The sequence below is a fragment of the Hemiscyllium ocellatum genome, chromosome 4 (assembly GCF_020745735.1).
Source record: "Hemiscyllium ocellatum isolate sHemOce1 chromosome 4, sHemOce1.pat.X.cur, whole genome shotgun sequence".
In the NCBI taxonomy this organism is placed as follows: Eukaryota; Metazoa; Chordata; class Chondrichthyes; order Orectolobiformes; family Hemiscylliidae; genus Hemiscyllium; species Hemiscyllium ocellatum.
Genome location: NC_083404.1, coordinates 80,464,079 through 80,478,902, shown reverse-complemented (window position 1 = coordinate 80,478,902; position 14,824 = coordinate 80,464,079). Strand labels below are relative to the sequence as shown.

Sequence of the window (14,824 nt, the reverse complement as noted above, 5' to 3'; positions counted from 1 at the left end):
AAAATAAAACCAGACAAATGAAAGTGCAGACTCCTTAAAGCGTGGACCATTTTGTAGAGACTTTGCAGAAACCCTAGAGATGTGTATGAGACCCAATTTGAACAGAAGATGAACTCTATGTAAATAATTTTCTTTTATTCTTTTTGTAATGAAAAGTTGAGTTGGATTGTGGCGACAAAACACTTTTAGATACATGTGACAATATATGAATAACTCATAATAACTCATGATATAGATAGGCTGGTCAGATGGACTGATCAGTTACAAATGGAATTCGATCCAGATGAATGTGAGGTGTGGCACTTTGCCAGGACAAACAAGGAAAGGATTTATGTGATGAATGGTTGGTAGGACCTCAGGAAGCACTGAGGATCAGAAGGATCTTGATGTGTATGTCCGCCAGTCACTTAATGTAGTACAGAGGTAGATAAAATGGTTAAGAAGTCAAATTTTACAACCTCGTCTTTGCAGTGGCTATCAGATAGCACAGATTGAAGTGAATAAAACCCATCAATGAATTTCTTTTGCAAGGAATGGTGTGCACATTTGGGTACAAAGCCTTCAGTTTTGACGTTTTAAAATCTTTGTGTTGAGAAATCTTGATTGTTGGTGTGTTCTAAGATTTGTACTCCCTGTTCTTTTCTCCAATTTTCTGCCCTTCATTTTCCATATTACTGGTTTCTCTTCCCTTGATTCTACTCTTTGTTATACCTGTACCACATCTTTCCACATTTGATTCTTTGCCCCAACAATCAGTTCAAACCCTTTTCTCTAGTTATACAGTTCATGTGAACAATTGCTCCAGCATGGTCCAGATGTAGTCTGTACTGCTTTCTGAATCCTTTCAGCCATGGATTCACCTCTCTAATTTTGCGTACCTTCTGCCAATTTGCATCGGCTCAGGTAATAATGAGGTCCTGCTTTTTAATTTAGTGCTCCTCATTCTGGCTCTAATGGAAATCCTTTCCTAGTTCAATGCATGTTGTTGGCACCTATATTCACCAGGGAGAAGAACGTGAGGACTGCAGATGCTGGAGATCAAAGCTTCAGGAATCCTGAAGAAAGTCTTATGCCTAAAACGCCAATTCTCCTGCTCCTTTGATGCTGCCTGACCTGCTGCGCTTTTCCAGCAACACATTTTTCACCTATATTCACCAGTAAAACTGGATCTTTCTCTCTACACTGTAAGCATCTCTCCAGCCCTGAGCAGATGTCCTGGATCCTGCATGGGGCAGGAAACATAACCATCTGGACTAATTTTCTTCACTGTGGCAATTGCTTTTGTGTCCTCACTGTTTTCCTCACTGTTCTATAACCTATAACTACTATATTTCTTGTTGCTCCCCAATTTTCCTGTATCATGGTGTCATGATCAGTTTGCTTTCTATTTGTGTGTTTAGGTTTCCTTAAATCAGTGATGTAATTTCCTGTGGTGACATCTGTTCTTGTGGTGATGTGAGTTCCTGTTCTTTTCCTCAGAGGGTGGTAAATGGGGTCCAAGTCATGTGTTTGTTGATAGAGTTCCGGTTAGAATGCCATGCTTCTAGGAATTCATGTGCATGTCTTTGTTTGGCTTGTCCTAGGATGGATGTGTTGTCCCAGTCAAAGTGATGTCTTTCCTCATTCGTATGTAAAAATAGCAGTGAGAGAGGGTCATGTCTTTTTGTGGCTAGTTGATGTTGGTGTATCTTGGTGACTATGTTTCTGTTTGTTTGTCCAATGTAATGTTTGTTATAGTTATTGCAAGGTATTTTGTAAATAACATTAGTTTTGTTTGTTGCCTGAATGGGGTCTTTCAAGTTCATTAGCTGCTATTTTAGTGTGTTGGTGGGTTTGTAGGCTATCATAATGCCAAGAGGTCAGAGTAGTCTGGCATCATGGTAGCCCACAAATCCACCAACACACTAAAGTAGCAGCTAATGAACTTGAAAGATCCCATACAGACAACAAGCAAAACTAAGGTCATTTACAAAATACCTTGCAAGAGCTGTAACAAGCACTACATTGGACAAACAAGCAGAAAACTAGCCACCAGGATGAACATCAACTAGCCACAAAAAGATATGACCCATTCTCATTAGTATCCTTACATACAGATGAAGAAGGACACCACTTTGACTCGAACAACACATTCATCCTAGGACAAGCCAAACAAAGACATGTACGAGAATTCCTAGAAGCATGGAATTCCAACCAGAATTCTATGAACAAAGACATTGACTTGGACCCCATTTACCACCCTCTGAGAAAAAGAACAGGAAATGACATTACCACAGGAAATGACATCACCAACCCAAGGAAACCTAAACACACAAATAGAAAGTAGAGCACTAACACCAGTGCTTCACCGGAGGCTCACTGATGATGTGAACTAGTATGGTGATGAAACATTTGAAAATAAACCTTCCAGTACAGCGAGTAAACTTACATCCAGTGTATTGAATGCCTTCTTGAAAACAAAATAAACTACATCTGCCATTTCCCCTTTATCAACTCTGCATTTTATCTCCTCGAAGAACTCTAGAAAACTTGTCAAACATGATTTCCTTTCACTAAACCATGTTTACTGTTTGATTATGTTAAGCTTTTCCTAATTTTCTGCCATTTCTTCCTTTAAAATTGACTGTAGGATTTTTCCAACAACAGATGTTAGGCTAACTAGGCTATAATTTCCTACTTTCTGTCTCCTTCTCTTCTTGAAAAAGGGCTCTCCTATCTGTTGAAGCCCTCCTGGAATCCAGTGAATCTTGGTATAGTTCAACAAATATGTCCACTACAATTGGTTCTAGGGTGTTAGTTCCAGTCTCATGCCATTCTGTATTATAAGAAAATCATGTAATAGCAGCACTATTTAAACTAATGGGGCCAGAATCATGTAATAACCATTACGATTATAATAAGGATGGAAAAATGCTCTAAAATTACATTGAAGAAGAGCATTGTGATTTTATTTCCAGAGAAGATGCATAGCAATTTAAATATTATCTATGAGTAAAGGAAGTCAACACCTTCCTTAATTCTGACCAAATTGTTAAATTCTTGTTTAAGAACATTCTCATTTAACGTGATTTTAAATTAAAATATTAAACTTGCAACTAAACTTGCAATTATTTTTGAGGTTTATGCTGAACTGTTTTATTTTCAAAATTCTTTCAGGTGGAACTAACCAATGATGTGCAGTCATTACTGCCAGTCATGGTAGCTGTCATGGTGGCCAGGATGACTGGAGACTTGTTCAACCGTTCATTGTACAGTTCTTTACTGAAACAAAAATGTATTCCATTCCTGGAGCCAGAACCACGTGTTGCGTACCAGAGCAAACTGTAAGTATCTTCAGAACCATCTAAAACGTGTCTCATCTTCTATGATCAGACACTCACATATCTGATTTGTGTATTGTTGGAATGTTTGAGGTTAAATAATTGAATAAATCAAACTTGACAGGGTTAAGAGTTGGATTTGAGAAAGATTAATTATGAATTTACTGTCAGAATGGAGTTGGGATTTAACAATGTGTTACAAAGGATGACTGTCTTTCTTATGCCTTAAGGACTGTTTGCATTGATTTAGGATGTAATACTGAAAAGGAGACATACTCCTTGTTGTGGATTTTGACTGTTCAACAATGACAAATGTTGAACGGGTATTTCAATGTTTATTCTATTTTGGTCAATAAGTTCAATATTAATGACCTAACTTCCGTCCCCAGCAATGTGCAGGAGGGGGAAAACTGGGATAATCAATAAAATTTGGTTCATCACTCCTGAGCTGATACATTTTTGCTGGTCATTTCTTTAATGATGGTGGACACTACTAATATGTTTAAATCAGGCTCTGGTACTGTAGCTGTTTATAATCATTCGTGGAATGTGGGCACTGATGGTTTGCTGGTAATTAGTGCAAATTAAGAAATTAGCAGTGAGCTGCCTTCTTGAGTCAATGCAGTGTATGACATTCACAGTACTGGTAGACAGGCAGTTCAATGATTTTGATGAATTCACCATGAAATAATAATGATATATTTCTAAGTGATTCTCACCCCTGGAATTCAACTCTTTTGTTCATGTTTGATTGAAGGCTGTAATGAGGTTTGGAGCTGGTATAACCCAAGCTGACATGAGTGAGTATGTCATTGGGAACTAAATGACACTCATTAGTACTGTTCATGTCACCATCCTTCATTTGTTGATGATTGAGAGTAGGCTGAGGGGCCTGATGAATGCCTGAAATGGATTTATGCTGCTTTTTGTCAGCAGGAAATACGGGCATTATTTTCAAAGTGACAAGTAGAGGCCAGTTTCATATTTATACTGGAACAGCTTGGTTAAATGCACAGCCAATCTAGGATATAATTCTTCAACACCTCAATCATAAAATTACTGAAGCCCATAAACATTTCTTTATCCAATGCACTCAACTATTTATTGATATCATGTAGAGTGGCTGAAGAGTGGCATCTGTTACGGTGCGAATGTCAGCTACTGCTTTGTCTTTAAAATGTAATTGAGCATTAAATTGAACAACATTGCAAAAGTGTTAAGATATACACTCAGTGCTAATGTTAAGAACATTGCCTCAGGACTGAAGGAGAACTTGGAGCGAGAGAGGCAGAACCCATTTGTCATGGCTGACCTGAATATCAGTGAGATGTATCAGATGAAGAAAGAGGTTCTACTGAGGAAGTATAGCAGTCAGGGCTAAGCTGAAAAGCAGAACATAAAAAGTTATAGTCTCTGGATTGATAGCTGAGGAGGAGTGCTCACATGGCAGGAGATGTGGAAATTGAAGAGGAATGACAAGGCAATAGTGCAGGGCAGTGATATGTCAGTGATTTCCAGAATGTAAAAGGAATGGGCAGAACATTTAACATGAGAATGCACACAAGGTTTGAGTGGGGAAAAAATGGTAAAAAGATTGAATTAATTATTTTTTTATGTGAATGTATTCTACATTTGTAACAAGATGGCATAATCTTATCATTACAGAGGTATGGCTTGAAAGTGACCATGGTTGGGACCTTAATATTTACATGTATTTGTCATTTTGGAAGGATAATGAAGGGAAAAGGAGGTGGAGTAGCATTGTTAGTATAAGATGAGTTCAGTATAACAATGAAATATTAAGTTGATTCAGCGGATCAAGGGGGGCACAGTGGCTCAATGGATAGCACGGTTGCCTGACAGCGCCAAGGACCTGGATTTGTGTGGAGTTTGCATGTTCTCCCTGTGTCTGCGTGGGTTCCGCTGGGTGCTCCAGTTTCCTCCCAAAGTACAAAGATGTATAGCTACGCTAAATTATCTGTGTAGGCTAATTGGATTAGCCCTGGTAATTGCAGGATAGGTCAAAGGGGTGGGCTGCTCTTTGGAGGGACAAAATGCCCCTTTTCACACTGTAGGGATTCTATTATATGTAAAGTTAGTCTAAGTTGAGGGTAGAGATAGCAAAGGAAATAGGTCAGTGGTGAGAGTTGTTTGTAGGTCCCCTGACAGCAGTTACACCGAGAGACAGTATAAATTAAGAAGTAATGGGAACCTACAGGAAAGATCCTACAATTATTTGGTGGATTTCATACATCACATGGATTGGATAGATCTACTTGATAAAGCTCTTCTGAAGTATGAGTTTACAGACTGTAATCATAAAATTACTAGACTACAAATTTGGTAATGCATAATAAACCAGGGTTAATGAATGGTCTCATAGTAAAAGATCCTTTTGGTAAGAGTGGTCATAACATAATAGAATTTCAGGTTCAGTTTGCTGGTGAGAAATGTCAATTTGTAACCAGTGGCCTAAATTTAAACAAAGATAGCCACAGGGATATGAAGACAGATTTGGCTAAAGTGGAATTGGAGAACAGGTTAAAAATTAAACTGGCGGAGAAGTAGCAATAGACTTTTAAGGATATACTTCATAAGTCTATAAAGACAAATTCCATTGAGAAAAAAAGACTCTTTGTAAAGGATGCATTATCCATGGATAACTAAAGAAGTTAAGGATGGTATGAAATTGAAAGAAAAGGGATAAAACACTGCAAAGATTACTGGTATTTGAGGAGATTGGGGGAAAAATTGAAACCAGCAAAATATGACTAAAATAAAAAGAGTAAGAACTGAAGTATGAGAAAAATATATCAAGAAATATAAAAATAGATGGTAAAAGGTTTAGTATTCTGCAAAAAGGAAATGAATAGCAAAGTGAGTGTCATTCCCTCAGCTGGTAGATTGGCAAATTTATATTCAGAAATTTGGAATTGGTGAAAACATTAAGCAGTTGTTTTGTATTTCTCTCCATTGCAGAAGACACATAAAACATCCCACAAGTTGAAGAAAATACATAGGCAAATAGAATAGTGGAACTTGAAACAATTGTGATTACAAGAAAAATGTACAAGGAAAACTAATGGGATTAAAGGCTAAAATGTTTCCAGAACTTGATGGACTGAATCTTTAGGACTTAAAAGAAGTGGCTGCAGAGATATTGAAGCACTGGTAATTTTCTGAAATTCCTTAGATTCCGGCAAGGTCCTACTTGGTCAGTAAATCTTAAATGTAGCACCTGTATTCAAGAAAGGAGGATGACAAGGAAACTACAGGCCAACATTTGTCATTGGGGAAATGCTGGAATTCATGACTCAAGTCAAGTTGCCATAGTCTTATCAGACCATCAGCTTTTAAGGAGGTAGTCGCAGGATTTTAGAAGAGCATAATCAGACAGAATCAATATGGCTTTGTGAAATGTAAATTGCATTTAATATATTTATTACAGTTTTTTGATTATGTACAATCAGGGGGGATAAAATGGAGCCAGTAGATTGAGTATATTTGGATGTCTTAAAAGCATTTGATGAGGTATCACACAAAAGTTACTGCATCAGATAAGAGCTTAAGGTTTTGGGTGATATATTGGAGGATTAGCTAAATAACAGCAAATAGCATTGACATAAATACACAATTTTTAGCTTGGTCAACAGAAACAACTGAAGTGGCACAGGAATTAGTCTTCATTAGTTAAGATCTATGTTAACTTGGATGAAGGGACAGGTTGCATTGCAGTCAAATTTACAGGGGATGCAATGATTGGCTGGAAACCAAGTTGTGAGGAGAATGCAGTGAATCTACAAAGGGATGGAGATAGGTTAAGTGAGTGTACAAAAATGTGGCAGATGTAGTATAAGGAGGGAAAATGTGAGGTGTGACATTTTGGCAGGCAGAACAGAAAATCAGAGCATTATTTAAGTGGAGAGAGATTTGGAATGCTGCGGTGTGGAGGAATCTGTGTGTCCTCGTACATGAATCAGAAAATGTTAGCATGTAATTAGGAAGGCAAATGGAATGTTGGCCGTTAGTCCAAGGGAAATGTAATATAGAAGTTGGGAAGCCTTGCTATAACTGTATTCAGCATTAGAAAGACCACACCTTAGGTACTATGTGAAATTTTGTCTCCTTACTTAAGGAATGATGTGTTTTTTTTGGAGGGTAAAAACAATGACTGCAGATGCTGGAAACCAGATTCTGGATTAGTGGTGCTGGAAGCTCACAGCAGTTCAGGCAGCATCCAAGGAGCAGTAAAATCGATGTTTCGGGCAAAAGCCCTTCATCAGGAATAAAGGCAGAGAGCCTGAAGCGTGGAGAGATAAACTAGAGGAGGGTGGGGGTAGGGAGAAAGTAGCATAGAGTACAATAGGTGAGTGGGGGAGGGGATGAAAGTGATAAGTCAAGGAGGAGAGTAGAGTGGATAGGTGGAAAAGAAGATAGGTAGGTAGGACAAATCATGGGGACAGTGCTGAGCTGGTAGTTTGGAACTAGGGTGAAGTGGGGGAAGGGAAAATGAGGAAACTGTTGAAGTCCACATTGATGCCCTGGGGTTGAAGTGTTCCGAGGCGGAAGATGAGGTGTTCTTCCTCTAGGCATCTGGCGGTGAGGGAGCGGCGGTGAAGGAGGTCCAGGACCTCCATGTGCTCGGCAGAGTGGGAGGGGGAGTTGAAATGTTGGGCCACAGGGCAGTAATCCAGAGGTTTTTATTTTCAAGCACGTAAAAGTATTCCCCATAGTTTCTGTGTTAGATACTAGAAATGTTTGGTGTGCTCAGTGACAATCTTACTCAGTGAGATGCTCATTTGAAGAGTTGGCACAGACATGATGAATTAAAAGTCCTCCTTCTGAATTGGAACAGTTCTTTGTGATGAATTTTGTAGACCCTTTGGGACGAAGAAGCTGATTGGAGAGCTGACAAAATGGCAGGGGAAAGTGTCAGGTGGGGAACCTGATGTCTTCCTGCCACCATGGCATAATACCAGTGAAGGGAAAAATGGCATGAGAAGACAAATTGAATCTACACCAGGTGAAACTCTGCAATGGATTGGTGGACAATGAGATCTGGTGGGGTTCAAAAGGACTGTTGGCAGGGAATCTCCTATCCGACCCCTCTGGATTGTCCCCACTCCGTCTTGGCAGGAATGTCACAATACATGACAACGGTCCCCCGGTCTGTCGTGACTCCTCACCCTTCTACCCCAATTATTCAGGTCTGTCTAGCTGACTTTGGCTTCCCCAAAACTAACTTGTGTCTCTTTGAAGGTGCCCTCTTCCTGAATCTATAGCCTCACCAATGGCCAAAGAGGCAATGGCACTATAGAGGTTGCAGAACTGACTGTCTGATCAGGCTGGCAGATACTGGGAGTAATGCAGCCCTTAATCAGACATTAGCCCATGTGAAGGCCTGTTGATGGTCATCACTAAAACATGGTGCTCCGGATCCTACTGTCCACAGTATTAGAGTCACCTCTAGTTTCACCCTTTGGCAACTGCCAAAGTTCAGACCTGAAGATAGAGTGGATTGACTCAATGTATTCTCATCTTTTGTACCGTACCCTAATGCGTTGGATTATATTTGGATAGACATGCCCAATTTTATTTCTAGTTGCAGATGCAGAGTATAAGTCAAATGTTGGACACTGAATGAACAGTTCACTATCTCACCAATGTTACTCATCCACTGAACCAAATTAGCCCAAAATCCACCAGATTGGTGGAAGGAAATCTCTGCTAATACTCTGTGGTCTAGTTGTGATTTGTGTATGTCTAGAATTGGATGACCACAGATCAGAATTGGAGGTCACTTTATGGTATTTCTGCTTCGGCTAAATCTTGAAGAACATTTTCCTGAAAGTTGGAATCTTTTGTCCCATCATCATTTGTATGTGTGATGTTGACAAATTAGCTGTTGGTTGGTAACATGCAGGCAATTTCAGATGAATGTTATGTAAAGGGGCAAAGAAGGGTCAGCATTTTATGTACTACTGGCTTATCTATCTTGCATCTCTCAAAGTGACTTCCTAGAGGGAACCTACTGAAATAAAAAGCCTTACTGCACTGAACGCAAGAGCAACCCAGTTCTTGTCAGCAGCATTTGACTTCATTTGAGCTAATGTAAAAATATACATGTTTCCGAAGCAGCTATCTTCAACAATAGGAGGCTTTCTACTGAACTAACAAATTGGAGAATGTGATTGTCATTTTGAGTGGATGAGTATTTGAGAAAAGCATTATTTGAAATGTAAGGAAAGATCTAACGGCAAGAGTGAGACAGCTGCCAGTGGAAAAGAAAATGACGAGGAAATCCATCTGAAATGTTTCCTTCAGAAATCTCTGTGGATGTCAGATCTACTATGAAACATAACAAAGTGTCATGCCAGTTGGGTAGCTGCCTGGACAAACAAGGCAGCTGCAAATGGATACTACAGCTACCAATCTGAAATTGCTCCCTGTCTGCACACTGCTCTATTTTGTTAAACTCTGGATTTAAACCAGTAGAATTATGAGTGGTGTGAATCCAAATCTAAATGCATCTGGGAGCTAGTTCCTGGTAACTAATAAATTCTCCATTGTTTGATTTAAGTGAATGCAAAATAGATTGAAAATCTAACCTTCTTCCAGAAGGCAAACACAATCTTTTCATTGTTCAGGATCATACTAGTGTGGAGTTTTGCCCCTAAAGTTGGCTTATAGGTGTACATTCTCTAAGTCATTATCCACTTCCAGTTAATATTGAAGAGTTTCAGGAACATTGCCAATCAGCTCAAGCTTTGTCAATGGCACTTCTGCCTCTGAAGAGCCTATGATCCAATATTAAATGAATTTATTATTGCCATTGTTGTAGTCTATGGCTCATTTAAGGTTCCAAGCAGATCCCAGTCAAGGCACCGTCTGGTAAGGGTGAATTCTACCTCCTTTATTTCATCTTAGACCAGACAAGACTCAGGTGTCTTTTTTTATAAGTTTAATCATACATGCATGGGAGATGTTGATGTCAAGAAAATAGTGTACAACTCAAATCTTCATCACAAGAACAAAGGTTTTGTATAGCTAACATATAAGAAGCTTCCAACTGGCTTAGAGAATATATATCTATATATCAACTTTAAGAACAAAACTTTACATTAGTATGAGCCTGAACAATGAAAAGATTGTGCTTGCCTTTTCAGCGAAAGTTAGATTTTTAATCTGTTTTGCACTCACTTAAGTCAAACAATGGAGAATTTGTTAGTTGATGCATTACCACAAGCTAGCTCCTTCTATGACTATATTATCCTATCAAAGCTGAACACATGATTATATTATCCAATCATATCATTACATTGTCACATCTGATACTGTTAACATGAACTTGTTGTAACTATTACTACTAGCTACTCCTCTCTATCAGTCCCTCTTATTGCCTAGACTGTGTATTTTCCCTTTCAGATAGCACCTTTCAAATCCATGATCTCAACCACTGCAAGGACAACGAGACACAACATGTGGGAACCTCTGTAAATTATCATTCCTTCCTTGCCACTAGATAAAAGTTATGAAACTTCTTCCCACAGCCGCCTTATAGGAAAATTAGGACCAGATCACAAAACCCAGATCAAATAAAAGAATTTTTAAAAAAGGACTCACTTTTGAACAAGCAGCATAACACTGGAAAGCTCTGGGGTTAAAGAAATTGAACTTTTTCTTGTTAGTATAGGTGTTGAAACTGAGCTTTCCACTGGGAATAGGGTAGCTTCACTGTTGACAATGGCTGAAGAGGCTAATCCTTGAAAGGGAGTTTTTGACATAAATTACACAGAGGAAGTGGTTATCAGGAGTCATTATGAGTTGCTGTTTCTGGTGCTGCTATCTGGTCCCAAGCTGCTGGAGAAATTTTGAAGGAGGATAGTGTACTAACTATGAAATGAAGCAGAGAATTGAGTGAGAATGAGGACAACAAATGTATTAAGGCTACAAGCACAAAGGATATAGTTTGCAACTTGGTTGGTTCAGTTCAGCTATTTGAAAAGGGTAGATGATGAACCAATGGAATTGAAACAGAGTTAGAAGAGAGTGGTGCTTAGCTCTGAGATGAAATAAAGTTGCAAAATTAGTGAAGAGAGGTAATAGGCTGGTAATGGCAGTAATCAATAAGAACTGAAGACTTGTCTGGATTTTTCATGATGAGGTAACGATGCCATTTTGAGTGTCAGCAGGGCTATACTTTGGGTAGTGGAAGGATTGAATATGGCAGATGTAGGTACTGCAGATGCCGAAGATTAGAGCCAAGATTAGAGTGGTGCTGGAAAAACACAGCAAGTCAGGCAGCATTTGAGGCGAAGGAAATTCCTGATGAATGGCTTTTGCCCAAAACGTGGATTTTCCTGCTCCTCGGATGCTGCATGATCTGCTGTGCTTTTCCAGCATCACACTAATCTTAAAGGATTGAATATGCCAGCTTACTCAACTAAAGGGGAGGAGGGTGTATCTGATTGTTGGATGGTGGAAACTGGATTGAAAGAGCAAGAAATAAAGCCCAGATTAAGTTATCTTGAAGAAAGAGGAGGAATTGCAAGAAAATGTTATTCAGCGACAGAATGGGTTTGGAGCCTGGGGACAAGATAAGAATATCTGAAAGGCAAGTTGCAACATTATCTGTCCTGCATGACATCCCTTTCCCTTGTGTCTCTTTGTCCTTGCAGTGGTTCAGATCATGAATTTGAACGTACTATTTGTACTATCCCTTTCCTCCTGAGAGACTCTTCTGAATCCTCATCCCTGCCATTTACATAGAAGCGAATGTTGGTCAAGGGCTGTTTAATCTTTACCTGTTGACAACTGCTCTGTGCCACTGCCCGACTCAGGACGTAGTTTAGAGACATTTGACTGAAGGCCAAAGGATAAAAATGCCATGGGCCTGCTAGCATAGAATCATAGAATTGTACAGCATGGAAGCAGACCCTTAAGTCCAACCAGTCCATGCTGAACATAATTCCAAACTAAACTAGTCCCACATGCCTGCTCCTGGCTCATATCCCTCCAAATCTTTCCAATTCATGTACTTACTCTAGTATCTTTTAAACAATATAATTGTACCCACATCCACCACTTCCTCAGTTTATTCCACACATGAATGAAGATGTAGATGTCAGTGAAGACTCTATTTCAGACTGAAAATGTTTGTCTCACTACTTTATGGCTGCAAGGTAATCATCTAACAGATTTAGTAAGGGGAGGTCGTATCTGCAAATCTGTTGGAATTCTTTGAAGAGGCAACAAATAGGTTAGACCAGGGAAATCCAGTGGATGTGGTCTATCTAGACTTCCAAAAGGCCTTTGATAAGGTGCCACATGGGAGGCTGCTGAGCAAGGTGAGGGCCCATGGTGTTCGAGGTGAGCTACTGGTATGGATTAAGGATTGACTGTCTGACAGAAGGCAGAGAGTTTGGATAAAAGGTTCTTTTTCGGAATGGCAGCCGGTGGCAAGCGTTGTCCCGCAGAGTTCAGTGTTGGGGCCGTAGCTGTTCACATTATATATTAATGATCTGGATGAAGGGACTGGGGGCATTCTAGCGAATTACACAATACACAGTTGGTCAGGGCACATTATGCTTTGTATGACAATTCAATTTTCAGTGTATGAACAATTAATGGATTAAAATGGCTGTTTATTTACTTTTATAGGTGAGAGTTTTCAAGAAGAGGATGAGTGGCTGTGTGCTTGATTGACAGTTTTATAAGTTCCTTCCTTATACTACATCTGCTACATTTTGTACACTCACCTATCCACATCCCTTTGTAGATTCATTGCATTCTCTTCACAGCTTGGTTTCCAACCAATCATTGTGTCATCTGCAAATTTGGCTGCAATGCAACCTATCCCTTCATCAAGTGAATATAGATCTTAAGTAGTGAAGACCACAACACCGATCCCTGTGCCACTTCAGTTGTTTCTGCTGACCAAGCTGAAAATGATGTGTTTATGTCAATGCTGTCAGCTGTTATTTAGCCAATTCTCCAATAGATCACCCATTTTTAAGAGTAGAGTTTTAATGCATAATTGTTTATTTATGTTTCAGAAATTTTCTCTCTTAATATGAGGCACATGATACTGGGTGAATGAGTAAGGTGGATGCATGGATGGTACATGGAAAATATGGAGGAGGTTTGGGTGACACGACAGGACAGTGCATGAGAAATATGAAGGAGTATGGAAAATTATTAAAGACATAAGTGTAGTTGAATGTGAGGGCTGAGGGCCAGTGTATCTAACATTCGTTCATAAAACTGGGCTGATTCCCAATGAATGGAGGTGAGCCTTCTAACCCGCCTTCCACATGCCTGTTTTCAAACCTGACCCTGCTTTGAGCAGTATCTTTCCTGGCCTCCGCTTTCCTTGAGACTCTGGTATGAAAGTGGCATGGATGGACATTGTCAGGCACAAGGCAGGACTATAACATCAGGAAATGGCACAATCCATGATTCCTGTCTTGAAGATAAAAATCCTATCCTTTGACTCCACTCTTTAAACATGACAATGCTGTCATGCATAGATGTAGCAATAGAGTCAATATCACACAGACAAAGGTCCTTTATCCCAGATAGTCTTAAGTTAGCTCTTTGTGGAGAAATACAATCAACTTCATTTTTTGATCTATCTCTCTTGTCCTGCAGTAATTTCCCGAAATGTGAATCCTTTTAAAATGATTTATTGTCACAATTTTTTAAACAGTGAATCCAAGTCATTAAGACTCACTATAGTGTTACTAGCTGCTGATTTAAATACCATTAGCTAATAGAAACAGTGTTTCTTCATCCACCTTATCTAAACCTGTCATATTTTGAACTCCTTTATCAAATCTCCCCTCATCATCTTTGTCTAAGGAGAGCAACTTCAATCTCTTCAACATGGCATGGTAGCCAAAATACCTTGTCTCTGGAAACATTTCTGGATAAATTCCTCTTCACCCTCTCAGAGACCTTTGCATCCTTTCTAAAATTTGGTGACGAGAGCTGGATGAAATGGTCTCATTTTGCTGAGTCAGAATGTTCTAATGGTTCAGCATGAGTTCACTAGTTATGAAGCTCCAGATCCTAAATGGTTTGTTCAATACTCTCTCAATACATCTGACCAGCTTCAAAAGCCTTTGCGAGTGATCCTTCAGGTCTTTCTGTCCCTTTACTTCACTGTGTTAAATTCCATTAGATCCATAACTGCTCATTCTGCTGATATATATCTCTGTCCTCCCCACTGGCATCCTCCTCAGTATTTGTTACAATTCCGTTCCTGAGCTCTAAGTCTTCAATCTGGGCACTGCTTATAGTCCCAGACCTGGCCACTGTTTCAACTGGTTTCAGTGAGAATACTGTTATCCAAACTGATTGGGCCAATTCTCTGGGCCTGTGGGGTGGATAGATTGGAAAATCCAACTATCCAAAAGACCCTGCCCATAGTACTTGGAGTGGCCATTTCAGAGGGTACTTAACAATCAACCATATCACTATGGGTCTGGAGTTGCAGGAACTAA

At 39.5% G+C, this 14,824-nt stretch overlaps 1 protein-coding gene across 2 annotated transcripts in view; it reads left to right on the top strand.

The window, feature by feature from the left end:
• LOC132815428 (chloride channel protein C-like) overlaps positions 1-14,824 on the top strand; it is a 126,781-nt gene that overhangs the window by 59,554 nt on the left and 52,403 nt on the right. For both annotated transcript variants that reach the window (XM_060824353.1, XM_060824352.1), the window contains one exon: positions 3,157-3,323. In XM_060824353.1, the coding sequence (XP_060680336.1) occupies positions 3,157-3,323 (167 nt within the window). The remainder of the gene's footprint in view (positions 1-3,156; positions 3,324-14,824) is intronic.